At 37.9% G+C, this 14,450-nt stretch overlaps 1 protein-coding gene across 1 annotated transcript; it reads left to right on the plus strand.

The window, feature by feature from the left end:
* Nucleotides 1-1,873: 1,873 nt before the first annotated feature.
* On the plus strand, nt 1,874-12,403 carry slc6a22.2 (solute carrier family 6 member 22, tandem duplicate 2). The gene is made up of 14 exons (XM_084735294.1): nt 1,874-2,063; nt 2,577-2,711; nt 4,384-4,524; nt 4,619-4,703; nt 4,782-4,914; nt 5,005-5,139; nt 6,284-6,387; nt 6,500-6,624; nt 6,712-6,824; nt 6,931-7,068; nt 7,448-7,550; nt 8,990-9,090; nt 9,647-9,817; nt 11,801-12,403. Exons 1-14 carry the CDS (start codon nt 1,910-1,912, stop codon nt 11,963-11,965), a joined length of 1,803 nt encoding a protein of 600 aa, XP_084591420.1. The 5' UTR covers nt 1,874-1,909; the 3' UTR covers nt 11,966-12,403.
* The last annotated feature ends 2,047 nt before the right edge of the window (nt 12,404-14,450 follow it).

Consider the following 14,450-nt stretch of genomic DNA (forward strand, 5'->3'; position numbering starts at 1 on the left):
TGACCCGGCCAGATAAATATGACAAGGCTGTTTATCAGCAAAAACATTATACAAAAGTTTTGAAAGCTTTTGGATGCAGCCACCCACCCTATTTTATTACCAACATGTTTTTTTTAAGTAATTACTACCAAAAGAAAAGCTTGCGAGTTTCTCTATTGATCCTACAGAATAGATTTGTGAATTCCTATTGTTAATTCAAATGATTTTAATTAGGAGATAAAAATACTTTTAAGATACTTTGGAAAACAGAATAATATTTGGCTCCATCATATCATGTACAGAGTCAGACTCCACCTTTATTTGGAAAAAAAAACAGGTGCTTAAAGCTACTACAAGCAGTTTTTAACTGGTTATGGTTATGGCACTGATTATGGTATTACAGTTTCAATTTAATTCTGATTGCTTCTATATGACTTACATAAGCAAATGAGACCATCCATGAAAGCCTGACTAGCTCAGTGTTCTCAATGTCTGCCACCTGGTCGGATTCTCCTTGAAATCAGATGAAACAAGTCTGTTTTTTGCTGGTATTCAAAGCTAAACTATGAAGAACAGGTTTGGAACAATTCGTCTGTTCATTAAATGGCCTGGATCTTCCTACTGTGCATGTGGGAGAAAAGGAGCACACTGCTAGCTTCTCTGCTCCTGTCAACAGGATCAGCCCTTTGGAGAGATCTTGACAATTCTGCTGCTATAATGCATAAAGCTGGTGGTCGGTTTGGGGTTGGGTTGTTGATTAACTCATATTTTAGCAGGTCAAGTGGTGTGGATTGGCTCTTGCAATGCATCAGGTGTTTATGACCTGATGACCTGACCTGATTGCCCTTTGTGCTTATTAAACCACCTTTTACTAAGAGCAGAGGAATAAAAAACAAGTTACTTTAGCTCTACCTCCTATGTCACCTTATGCTGTTTGCAAGGTTCTTTGTTAAAATGTGGGTCAGCTCAATTTATGCAAATTATTAACGTTAAAATACCCTCTTCTCCTGGTGAGTTGGCGGACTGTTAAACTAATCTCTGTCGTAAAAGCAGGTGTTTTATGGCAGGGTCATATATTTGCAATGTAAACCATCACTAAAACTCTTTTCTGATTCACTGTAACTAGAAGCACTTTTGCACTACTAAAATATTACTCAACTACAAGGAATAATAAAAACTTGAATATATACACATGAAAGTATAAACTGCATGTAATTTGAGTATTTGTAATTAGTAATATCCACCTCAACAATGACAGGCGTAGTTGGAAATATAACAGATTAACACCTCAGTGGAACAAGTTTACTTCTTATAGGGACAGCTAATCCCATAATCAAAAATACACATTTTTCTTCTGGCCTGTAGTGCTATTTATCCATCTAGATCAGGGGTCTGCAACCTTTACGATCAAGAGACATTTTCAAATCTGTCTGGAGCCGCAACTCTACGCCCTATGCTCTCTTTTCCCTAAGGACTTTTTTTTGGCAGCCATAGCTTTTGGAGCAACAATTTTCAGTTATAGGCATGTTGTAATTTGAATAGTTATTTATTTTATAGACCACTAAAACATGCACAATGTCACATTGTTTTCTTTGTTGTTGTCTGTTCTGGCGATAAATGCAAACTTTAGTCTTGTTTCATAATGTTTTAATATCTGATTTTCAATGCTGCAAGTGGGTTGTTTTCAGTACTAGTATCTAGTGTGGTGTATGTGGTATGTCAAAATAATTCATGTTGAGTGTAACCCGAGAATAACTGAAAAGAAACCTGAGAACTTATTCATACTGTCTGAGAATGCTGAATGGAATGCATCATGTATTCTTGTGCAAAGTACTTAGCAGCTTCATGTTATCGACTGACACACTAACAAGCACTAATTAAATTTTTACTCAAGGTTGAAACGGACCAAAGAGAAAACTCACAAGGGAAAATGAATCTGGCGAATGGTGGACCAGTGCAGTCCAAACCACAGGAGAGGGAACAGTGGGGCAGCAAGATTGAGTTCATTCTGGCCGTGGCCGGACACATTATCGGTCTGGGAAACGTCTGGAGGTTTCCATACCTTTGCTACAAAAACGGAGGAGGTAAATCTTTGTTATGGTGGCCAGTTGTACATCACTTACAGGAGACTGTGTGCCCTGCGAGGAATTAAAGGTGGGGTAAACAATTAAGGGAAAACTGACTGTTGAATCTCATTCCCAGGTCATTCAGTAATTAAATGCCGACGCACTGGTGGCATGGACCAAGCCACTCAACAAAACAGTAACACTCAACAATCGAACCAAACAAAAAGCATCAGTATATGACGATAAATGAGACTTACCAATCAACCATCTTTCTCCAAAATTGCTTACCCCACCTTCAATATTGTGTTCAGATAAATAGTGGCTGGTAGGGCTAAACTTTGCTAAACACACCCTTCAGTTCTGCCAGTATTGATATAAAGTGACTTTTCTTTCTTATTGTTGAAATAATCACACCACTTGCTCACCATCTTGCCACCAATCTACATTCATCGTTACAAATCACTACTTGAGTGAGCAAATATTTGCAATTTTACCAGCATTTTAACAAGATAATTCGTTTTTGTTTTAAAGGGGTTTTCTTCATACCTTACATTTTGTTTTTGTTCACCTGTGGCATCCCACTCTTCTTCCTGGAGACGTCTTTGGGTCAGTACACCAGCCAGGGTGGAATAACATGTTGGAGAAAAATCTGCCCTCTTTTTGAAGGTAAGTCTTTATAGTGTTTGTGTTGTGTGTTGTGTTTCTATTCATTGATTTTTTTGATAAGTCATGAATGAAACCATTAGAGCAGTTTATAGGGGAAACTCCTGCTCCTTGTACTGCTAACAACCCATAATCATCTAAGACATTAGAACTGGTTCCAGTTACACAAGTCAAAAGAACACAAGTCAAAATGGTTCAGAACCTATTTGCAACAATTTAAGACAATGAACGTTGATACTTATCATATGTTTTTCAATGTAAAATCTATATTTGAAAAGTAGCTAGTAACTGAAATGACTAAAAATTAAATTTTACTCCAAAATGTAGTCATTTAGGACTAAAAAGTAGGACCAAAAGTAAAATACTAGATACAATAGAATAAGGACACACTGTGTGAGATATCACACGAGTTGCAGCTACAAAAGTAGCTGTAGATAGTTAAAACATTAAACATAATTAAAGACTGATTTAATTGAGTTTACTTATGTGCAATGTCTTTAACAAAAATAATAAATGTGAGAACAAAATAAGATAAAATAATAATTTAGACCAACAATCGACCAATACAAAATAATAGGACATGTAAGTTAAAACCAGTAGGCACTTAAAGGGTAATTCTGGACCATATTTTCCCATTTTTTGCATCTGAGTGACTAAAGGAGACAACAATTTTTGAAACTGGTTCAGTATTGAGGGAGATCATTAGTGACACTAATCACCATCACAGTACGTCCACTTAGATTGTTATTCTAAGTGTATGACAACATTATGAAATAATGTGACGGACCCCTTTTAAAAAAAAAACCCAAAACAGTAAGATATCTTTGGTTTAACCAGAAACAGCTGTGTTATTGCTCTCATCAAACCAATGAGACTCCCTAACACTGTTATCTTCATTCAAACATGACAGAAACAAAATAAAACTTGGCAAAAAGAATCTTGGCTCATGTTTCCACTGTTGTCCAACCTCCCTCTCACTCCTCTCCTGATATTTTCACTTTTACACAGTAAAGTGAGGGTAATGTCCACCACTGGCCATAATATGTCATATATATGTGTCAATCTTTTTGACCACTTGGGTGAAGAACTCAAAAACAAGCAAACTGCTTAGTTTTGCATTAAATGTGTTTAGTGTGTGATACAGTTGGGTTTTGAGAGTCACTTTTGGCAGATTTACATCTACATATGTGTTTGTTAAAGTCTTTGTCAGGGAAAAGGGGAATTTTTCCTCTTAGTACATTATACATTTTAGAACATAGTTGCCCCCCCCATCCTCCCTAACAGTCAGTTATGAACTTTAGCAAATCTCAAAATCAGCCCAGTGGTTCACTTCATCTCACTTCAGTTCCAACAATCCAACATAGAAGAAAAAAAAAACCTGTCCCTGTCACCGTCCTCTGGCTCTGATGGCTCAAACATGTCCAATAAAGCTGCTAGACAGAGTGTCCATGTTTCAGGTTGTTTTAAAGTGGCGTGGACACTGAGACAGCAGAGTGAACAGCGTGATTTTGAGACCTAATTTAATGTACTTAGTGATTTTTCAATAATTCTGGTTTGTCTGGGTGGTTAATAACACACGCTTATGTGGTGTGACAAACTCAGAACGCACATTTATTCTTGCTTTGCAGTATTATTTTTAATGGTATTACAATGTGACGTCTCTATCTCTCTACAGGCTTAGGTTATGGAAGCCAAGTGGTTGTTTTGTACACTGGAGTGTATTACATCATCATACTGGCTTGGACCTTTCTTTACCTCTTTTCATCCTTCAGGTCTGAGCTCCCATGGGCAAGCTGTCACAACAGCTGGAACACAGGTAAGACTTTATTTTCTCGCTGTGACGCATAAAACTGTGTGTGTGTTCATTTTGTTAATCAGTTTTCATGATATCTCTTATTCTATCATGTAAGACGGCTGTTTTGAGTATCAGCAGAATCAGACATCCGCTCTGCTCCTGTATGGAAATAGCACATCTTCAGTGGTAGAGTTTTGGGAGTAAGTAGCATGAATTAACACATCATATAAGGGCTGCAGTTTTTTTTGTTGTATTGTTACTAATAAACTTTGTTATAGGAGGAGAATCTTGGGCCTGTCCAGTGGAATTGATGAAATTGGCAGTGTTCGTTGGGACCTGGCCCTTTGTCTGCTTCTTGCCTGGACATTGTGTTACTTCTGTGTCTGGAATGGTGTCAAGTCAACAGGAAAAGTACAGGACAATCTTAATGATAACTTGTAACTTCTTGAAATATTTCTTCTTAAAAAGTGACACACAATCATTCTGTCGGTCCTGTCTTAGGTGGTCTACTTCACCGCCACATTTCCGTATGTGATGCTGGTGGTGCTGCTTGTTCGTGGTCTTACGTTACCGGGGGCCAAAGACGGAATCATGTTCTATCTTTACCCAGACCCATCCCGCCTCACTGATCCAGAGGTACGAGCTCTCCCTAACCTGAACACGAAGTACAGCTGAGGGAATTCATTAGTTTTGCTCACATGGAGAGCTGCAGAGATTATGTATTTTTGTAGGTCAACCCGAAGTTAGCATCACTGTGGTCCCCTCCATAAAAAGTTAACAGGGTTTTTTAAGTTTTAAATTAGTGTAGAAAAGAAACTGTGGCAAACAAAAGTTTATGATACTTACAAGTTTTGTTCAGCAAGACAATATTCACCAGTGAACAACAATTTCATGAATTTTATGAAGCATAAAAGCGGTTTTCATGAGTGGGTTACAAACTGCATCACAGTCTCACAACGGTCATGACCACTGAATCAATAGTGAGATACAATAATTTTTAAATTTGGGGTAATTATTGACGTATTTTATGTCATAGACAAAAATGTGAAAATCTCACAGACTTTATTTCAGGCATCCAACCAAAAACCCATTTAAATAACTTAACTTCAAGATGGGGGAATTGGAAGTGCAAAGATGTTAATTCATTTCAGGGTTTTATGACTCATTCCTGCAGCACTCTATTGCAGCGATTCCCAAACTGGGGGGACATGGATGGATGAGAAAATGTAGAGTGAAAAAAAATAAATTAATAAGATTTATGGAGAGGAAAAAACAAACAAGAGATTGTGGATGTTATCCGGGAACGACTGTTCTGTAGGATAAACAGAACTGTTGATCTGATAATGGTGCAAGATGAAAAGTTTAGAGGTCACCAAAGTGATTACAATTCATCCTTGTGTGGAACATTAATGTTTTTACCAAATTTTGTGACATTGCATCCAATAACTGTTGAGACATTTCACTCAAAACGAAAAATATTAACATTATGGTGACACTAAAGGAAAAAAAAGGGAGTTCATCAAAGTTAGAGAGCTTAATCCTCAGAGGACCGTGAATGCCTACACATATTTTGATGGCAATCCATCCTCTAATTGTGCTTCTAGCATGGCCCAGTCATATTTCAGCAGGACCCAGAACCGTAGGAAAACTAATAAAACACTTTGTCTCTGAACATTTTTCAGATGCGCTCAGTATGACAGTTTTGCTTAGAAGATACCTTTAATCGAGACTTGCATTTTCACAAACCTAAACTAAACATAAACTTATCCAAATCTCTCAGGTGTGGATGGATGCTGGCAGCCAAATTTTCTACTCCTATGGTGTTTGCACAGGCGTTCTTACGTCTTTAGGAAGTTACAACAAGTACACCAACAACTGCTACAGGTTTGTATTTGTTTGTCATCTGCACTGACTGGACACAATTCACTTCTGTACAAACTAGTCATTAGTTACTGATTAGAGCACAAGTTTACTGATTTTTGCTTCTTACCTACAGGGACTGTGTGTACCTGTGCCTGTTAAACAGTTTAACCAGCTTTGTAGCCGGTTTCGCCATCTTTTCTGTGCTTGGTTTTATGGCAAAGGAGCAAGGTGTGGACATATCGATGGTGGCTGAATCAGGTATGGAGGGTTAATAATGCTTGACTCAGAGTGATGCTGTGTGAATTGTTGAAGAATATGACCATTTCCCCCCCTGTCTCCTTGCAGGTCCTGGTTTGGCATTCATTGCTTATCCTCGTGCTGTGGCTCTGATGCCTCTTCCTCAGCTCTGGGCCATTTTCTTCTTCATTATGATCATCTTTTTAGGATTAGATAGCGAGGTAGAACTACATATCAAGTCTGTTTGGAAAGTAATAATTAATTTCAGACACCATAATACAACTTTTTGTTTGTATTAATACAAAATAATCTCTCTCACCTCACCAGTTTGTATATCAAGAGGCACTGGTCACAACCATCTCTGACATGTATCCTGCCTTCTTCCAAAACAACTGTCGCCGCAAACTCCTTCTTCTTGCCATTTCTGTTGGAAGTTTCTTTGTTGGCCTTCTGATGATTACAGAGGTGAGTGGGGAAAATGAAGCGTTTATTTACTGTAAATTGTATACTTACTGTATATATCGGTGTAATAAATGCTGTTACTGTACAGTACGGTTTGCCGTAAAGTTACAAAAACAAACAAAACAATTACAAGTGAAGATACAAAAAAGAAGAACAAATGATGTAAAGGAAACATGTGAAAATATAATCATTTGTATCCTAGTATCTTTGAACACAACAGAGAGGAGTTATATTTGGATTAGCAATACACTTATCCAGAATATATGTACCTTGTTTGCTTTATGTGTGCATATGTTACTATGACATATTGACGAACAAAGTGTGGATTATGACAACCTTGTTTTGATGTTCACTGAAGGGCTCAGTTTCTTCTTATTTGCAGGGAGGCCTTTACATTTTCCAGCTGTTTGACTACTACGCCTGCAGTGGGATGACACTCCTGCTTTTTGCTATCATTCAGTCTGTCTGTATTGGATGGGTCTACGGTGAGAAGAACTTTAAACTTAGTAAAATCTGCAAGAGGCATTGTTGGATCCCTATTTTAAACCAGTGGTTCCCACCTTTAGGAACTGCAAGTTTATGTTTTCACACTGTAAGCAGTTAACTGGTAATTGGTTAAGTGCTGAGAACGTTTACTGGTTATGCATGAATTTACAGACACACTACGCTATTTGTGCATTTAAATACCCAGCTTCCTAATTTTGCACTGCTCAATGACAAATAAGATCAGGTGCAGAAATAGCCTAACCTACTTAATTTGAAACACTTAAAAATAATTTCCATGTATATTAAATTGGACTACTCTCTGGCTCCCTCTCTCTCACGTCCTGAGCCCCTCCTACCAGCCAAGCAGCACGCGCTTCATGCATGCAAGCAACAGTTAACCGAGGCAATCGTGAGTAAGCATGGAGCGATAGACATCAACTGTGTGTAATAAAGCAGAAACCTGAAAGTACAAACAGCGACAACATATAACAGAAACTACATTTCCAAACATAAAGATTCACTGTGTAGCTACAGAAGTACTGAGACTTCTTTCTTGGAGCCACTGACTACTTCTTCCCCGGCTTGGAGCAGCTGTCTGTCGGCTCTGTGTCTTAGCTTCACCTGGTCCTCTTGGCCCTTGGCAAAGCCTCGCAAGTGATTCAGGGTCTCACCAAAGGAATGTGCATGCTCAGCTGCGCTCGTAGGACAGAACTAGATGCAGAACCATGCACACAGCTGCTGCAGCATGTTTTTGTGTTTGCAAGAGATGGGGACAGACATTAGTGGATAACCATTTGAAATGCCCTGCTAGAACTCATTGTGATAAGGGAGCGTCAGAGTACAGCACATCTTGAATTTCACGTCATTTTGCTATTTTCTAACCATTCAGTTGTTGGTTAATGGCCGTCACAGACATCAAAAACTAAACTGACATCCCTATTTTAACATGTTACTCTGGTCTTTGCCTCCTTTCTTATGATTTACTATAAAAATTATTCAAGTGAAACACGGACAGATTTTTGGTTTGGTCAACCTCATTATAGACATATGATGGAATATGGACAGACATGGCTTCATTTTAAGGGCTCACAAGGCAAAAACGGTGGACACCCCTGGTTTATACCCGTATACATTTATTGTGAATGCAAGTTGAGATCCCAGAGTTTCCTAACATACCAACAATGTGAGGCTGAATCTTCAGGGGCTGCAAATTAAATGATCCAACTTTGGGGATATTTCAGATTGATGGAAATATTCTTGGGTTTGAATAATTCACTTGGTGTAAGGATAGTGGTATAGCATCTTGGGATATATGTCAGAACATGCACAGAATTTAAATATGTCATCTCATAGCATTAATGTTTTTTCTTAAGTTGTAAAAAGAAACAGCTGTGTACCCCATAATGCTGATGTAACTACTACCTATTATCTTCTTCAGGGGCAGATCGTCAGTATGACAATATACAGGACATGATTGGATATCGACCATGGCCTTTCATGAAATATTGTTGGCAGTACCTCACACCAGCTATCTGTACTGTAAGTATTGTAAGTGTGTGCATGCCTGCCTTGTAACTTTGTTCATGCTGTACTCACACACGAGTGTGTCTGACAGCTGCCAGAGGCTTCTGTCCTGAAGGCAGTCCATGTCTCAACCAGATGGCACACAATGGTGCATCAGTACCATTGACTGGTTGTTGTATTGCAGTTCAAGGCTGTTCACTGTCATATTGAATTAATTGTTTTAGGAATCTGTGAAAGTTATTAGCTCATCAGTGTATCCTGGAGAAAGATTTGGTGATTGATAGAGCTGCAGCAGCAAACACTGTTTGTATTAAGTTATCAGCAGTAGTGAAAACAGCTTATGAAGGCTGTCATTTACTCTTATGTAATATGACAGGATAATTACCACTCAGCTGCCACAAGTATTCTGCCTGAAAAGCAGAGTCTCTGTTTCCATTGTATGTTTTTCTAAAAATAATAAAACACACAATAGCCAATTGTGAATTTGTTTGTTCCGTTTGTAATACAAATGAGTAATCTGATCATTTTCAGTGTTTAATGTCTTTGTTTCTCTCTGCCTTTGTTTTTTTAGTGCACATTTCTCTTCTCCTTGGTCAAATACACCCCGCTCAAATTCAACAACACTTATGAATACCCCTGGTGGGGCTACGCCATCGGAGGATTCTTTACACTCTCTTCAACACTCATGGTTCCTCTGTGGATGGCGTATGTCGTGTGTGTCACGCCAGGAACACTGAAACAGGTAAAGTCACATGTTGTTACTGTTAACTGAAGTAGATCAAACAACAAAACCGGGAACGCTAACCTACAGGTAAAGTCTACAAACTAATGTTAGTCAAAGTGTTGTTAGTAATGCAGTATGAAAGCATATAACATGTATTTTAGGTGAGTACACCTTTAAATAATATCATGAAAAAAGAAAACATTCAACATGTTGCTGCCATTAAACTGTATATGTATACATATATGTAACACTGTTTTTTCTACCCTGAAGTTGTTGTAAACAGATTATATATTCAGTCTATAAGCGGTGTGATAAAACCCTGCTGGAAATTTCTGAAAGAAGAAATAAAATCAGGTCTTCAGGAATCTTACTGCAGTATTCATTCTCATCTGCATGATAGATTCTACAACTTGTCGGCCGAGAAAATACTGTGATGAAATTCTTCAGCTGTATTCCTTTGTGTGGTCTCATGCATCACAGAACATTTTGTGTCCCTCAGAGACTAGTTGCACCTGACCTTTAGTTGATACACAGTTGTTTAGCAAATTAAGAACTTTCAAGACCAAAATCTCTGCAGAGGCACCATTGAGTCTGACAGTTTGAATCTAGTGTTTCACTTTGTGGCCCGTTCAAATGTTACACTTTACACAATGTCTGACTAGAAACAGATCGTCCATTGTTATGCACACTGCATGATCCCTTTTGCTACAGCTGTGATTCCCTACCAAGCTCTGAAAATCACAAGAGGTCAGTACAATAGGCACAATGAGAAAAACAAGACTGTGCTCAGAATCAAAAAATTCATGACCGGAAAATTTATCTACCAGATAAAAACCCCTACTGTTATAAGTTCATACAGATCACATATTATGTTGTGGTAATGTGTTACAATGTAAAGCAGAATTTTATTTGGACTTCCAACAAAGTCAGTAGTGAAGTAAGGTGGCATATTCAATGAGATGCCCATGTAGCATGGGTCTAATCCCTGTTACCGAGTGGGAGATAGCTGGACAACTGGTGGTTAAACTGTTAGGGAATCATTCTCACATTGCTTTTCTAGTGACTGCTTTCAGGTATTTCAGGCCTGCAGGAGGAGGAGTTATACTGTGAGACAGCAACAAGTCCTCAAATTAAACATGCATCTTATGAATAAGACTTGTCTTTAAAAATACAAAGGTTTGTGATGTTTGCTATTAGGGAATAAAACACGTTAGCGTGAGATAATGATTGTGATTTGGGTTAAAATAACTTCTTGTTTATAGTCAGGGATCAATCATGTTCATGGGGTTTATAGACACCTGTGTTGGATCTCAGTTGGCAACAGGAAATGAACACCATTAATCTGTGTTAAAGTCTGATGCTTAATTAAACTTTTCAACAACCCACAACCTCTATCCTCCATCCTTCTGTGGACTTTGTGACTCTATAACATCACACTTTCTCTCTTGCTCATGATGGACACAAATAATACTTCCTACAGCCACTAGAGGGCGTTGTTGCTTAATTAAATACACTGTATGTTGACTGATGCAGTAATTAGGGCTACGTATTGGTACTCAGTGCCTTTAAGACATTGATTGAAATAACTCAGTACCAAGTAGTATCAAATTTTTTCCAGTCAAATGATACACTTTCATTTTGGTTCCCAGATCAAGACAAAAGTTAGTATTTGTATTGTTTTTCTTGCAGCCAATCACAGAAAAAAAAAGATGTTCTATATTGGTAGAAGCAGCAGTGTTGGTACTGGCATTGTAATTTTTAAATGACACTCAACCCCAGGAATTATTCATTGTGAGCCAGTAAAACAACAAAAGTGGCTCTTCACAACAATATTACTTTGCAGTGGTGATAAGGAAACAATGCACTGCTGTAGCCAACAAAACAAAAATTTTGAGCTCAGCCTGCCTCTTACTGACACTTAGTGTGTATTTTGGGCACACATGATTATTGTTCATCAGATCTGTTATTTTACCACAGCTGACCGTCTTTTTCTCCCCACAGAGACTGAAAGTTCTGTGCGCTCCAGCAAAGGACCTACCTACTGCAGCATCAAAGAAGGCAACAAACGAAGAAGCATTTCAGACTTTCACTGGCTTGTACACACTGCGCACAGCAGAGAGTCCTGACAACAGACCAGACAGAGCACAGAGAACATCCATTATTTAAACGGCAAGAAGAAAGCACTGAAATGGAACCATAACTGCAGATTGAAAGCAGTTTTGCTCGTCAGTAAAAACTGACAAAAAGTGAAGACAACTCCTGTGTAGCTACTTTGCCCGCTTGCTTGGTCTTTTTTCTCCTCCAGTTTCAGGAAGAAGCCAGGCAGACCGGATGTTGCCAGGAGCATCATGCAAGCCTGAACTCTTGGGAGGACACATTTAGAGCCATTGACATAAATATCTAGGCGCCATATTGACCTTTTGGATTGTGCGTAAACTTTGCCGCCATATTGGACAGGGCAAGACTGGCCTGAAAAAAAATACAAGTAAACAGGGGATAAAAAGCTATTTAACATTTAGAATTTGTAAATTTCTCAAATGATTTAATTATTATTATTATTTTTTTAATATTCAAGCGTTCATGATCTATGTGGAGTAAAATCTTGAATATAACATGACTCATTGATCATAGTACTTTTTAATCCAGAAAAACAGCAGCTCTCTCTTTCAAATTGTTAAAAAAAACAAACACAAAGCAACAACCCCCCAACCCACAATTTGACATCACTTCACAAATCAATTTTTGTAGCTCAGTAAAATCTCACACCTATATTATGGTAAATACTGTATATATGTTTGGGAATTTTCACTGTCATTTATTTGCGCTGTTATGGTTACTGAAAATGACACTTACTTATTCATTCACCTTCACTGTTTCCTCTTTTCTAGAAAAAGAGCTAAATCTTGTCTGTTTCAGCCAGAAAATTTAAGGGGCATAAAAATAACCTCTTACACAGTACTTTGACAACATGGTCATTATTATTATTAGCTATTATTTTCATCATGGTCGTCATCATCGCCATCATCACCATCTTCATATTGTGAGATTCATCATTTGGCGCCGTTAACAGAGAGAGGGAACATTTTCAATCAAATCTACGTTTCTATGAAAGGAAAATAACACTGACTATAAATGTCACCTAAGAAAACCTACCTCTTGCACCATCAACGTCCTGACTGAGGACAGGACTGTTGTGTGTGTGTGTGTTTTTTTTTTTTTTTTTAAAGACTAACATGATTTTACCCTGCATCAGATATCAAATGGAATACAGTGTTTTGCTAATGATAACCTGTGATAATAAGATAATAAGATAATAAGATTCACACAGCTCCTCTTCACAAGTCACAACTAGCAGGCGAACCAGAAGGCTAAACATCCAGATTGAGGGATGGCTGCTAACTTCAGTTTTAGCCACTTTCTTCAAGCTGCCTATATTTCTCAAATGCAGTAAAATTTGAATAAATAATTGCAGTGATAGTCTACTACCTCTCGGTAACGTGTGCCCCACCAGTGGCGTCTGGGCACGACATCTCTGGATGTTGTTTAGAACAAGAAAGGGTTCACGTCCTGGGCTGCTGCTTGGCTGGGAATCCTTCAAAGCTCATCTGTCCAGTCTCTGTCTGTCTTTTAACTCCTGAATGGTCCTCTTTGTTTGTTTGGTTTTCTTTATTTTCAACATACAACATTCCTCTCTCTCTCATGTATATACCTACATCACTGGTTTCACTAATGAGTCCATAGTATTGCTTTATTTTTGTAAATTGTTTAGTTTAATAAATTTGGTTTAAACCTTGTGTGTTTTTCCTCCTTTTTTCTTCTGAACCGTGAGCCAGTTTTATGACAAGATGGTGACTCGTGAGTGAGTGTTATTACAGCTTTTCTCATTCACTTTTGCTCGTTTCTGGAATGAGAATTATTATTTTCAAAATATTATGTTTAAATCTCTGAACAATTATCTTGTTTCTTACAACAGATGGGAATTTCTCATTCATCCAGGCAAATTGCGTGCATTTTGGCAACAAATTGTACAAACAGAACTTGCACATGGCTCGCTGATCAAAACTGATGAGTTGATTCTCATTGAAATTGTTAAATTCTTCACAACTTCTAAACATTATTGCAAATGTTTGAGCCATCATGTGAAAAATTATGCATTCAACTTCAGACATACATGGATATGCCATAAATATCTATGATAAAGAAAGTTGTGATGTCTGATAAATTGGCATAGGAACTATTTTAGTTTTTCTTTTCATTGTTGCTGGGTTTTTGGTTTGACATGTATGTCATTTTGTTGCAGATTTTCTCTTCACTGACTTTACAAGAAAGATCAAAGTTGAATTTTCTGTTTACAGTACATATAACAGATTAAGTTTACTACATACATACATAGTTATGCATATGCTTTTTCTGTGTGCTACAGTACACAGACTTTCCCCTGTAAACTTTTACCAACTGTTGAAGTCTGAGTCTAAAAAGCTCAGTGCAATACACAGTCACATTCAGGTAGACAAAACTGACACTCTTGTGCAGTACAGTAAGCAGTCAGTGTCAACAAAAAAGTGGAACAAAACTGAGATTGTTTTCCAAATTGACTGCCATGGTGCAAACGCAAAACATTTTGAGCAGTACAGCTCACACAGCGACAAAA

The sequence above is a fragment of the Lutjanus erythropterus genome, chromosome 2, assembly GCF_056507025.1.
Source record: "Lutjanus erythropterus isolate fLutEry1 chromosome 2, fLutEry1.hap2, whole genome shotgun sequence".
Lineage (NCBI taxonomy): Eukaryota > Metazoa > Chordata > Actinopteri > Lutjaniformes > Lutjanidae > Lutjanus > Lutjanus erythropterus.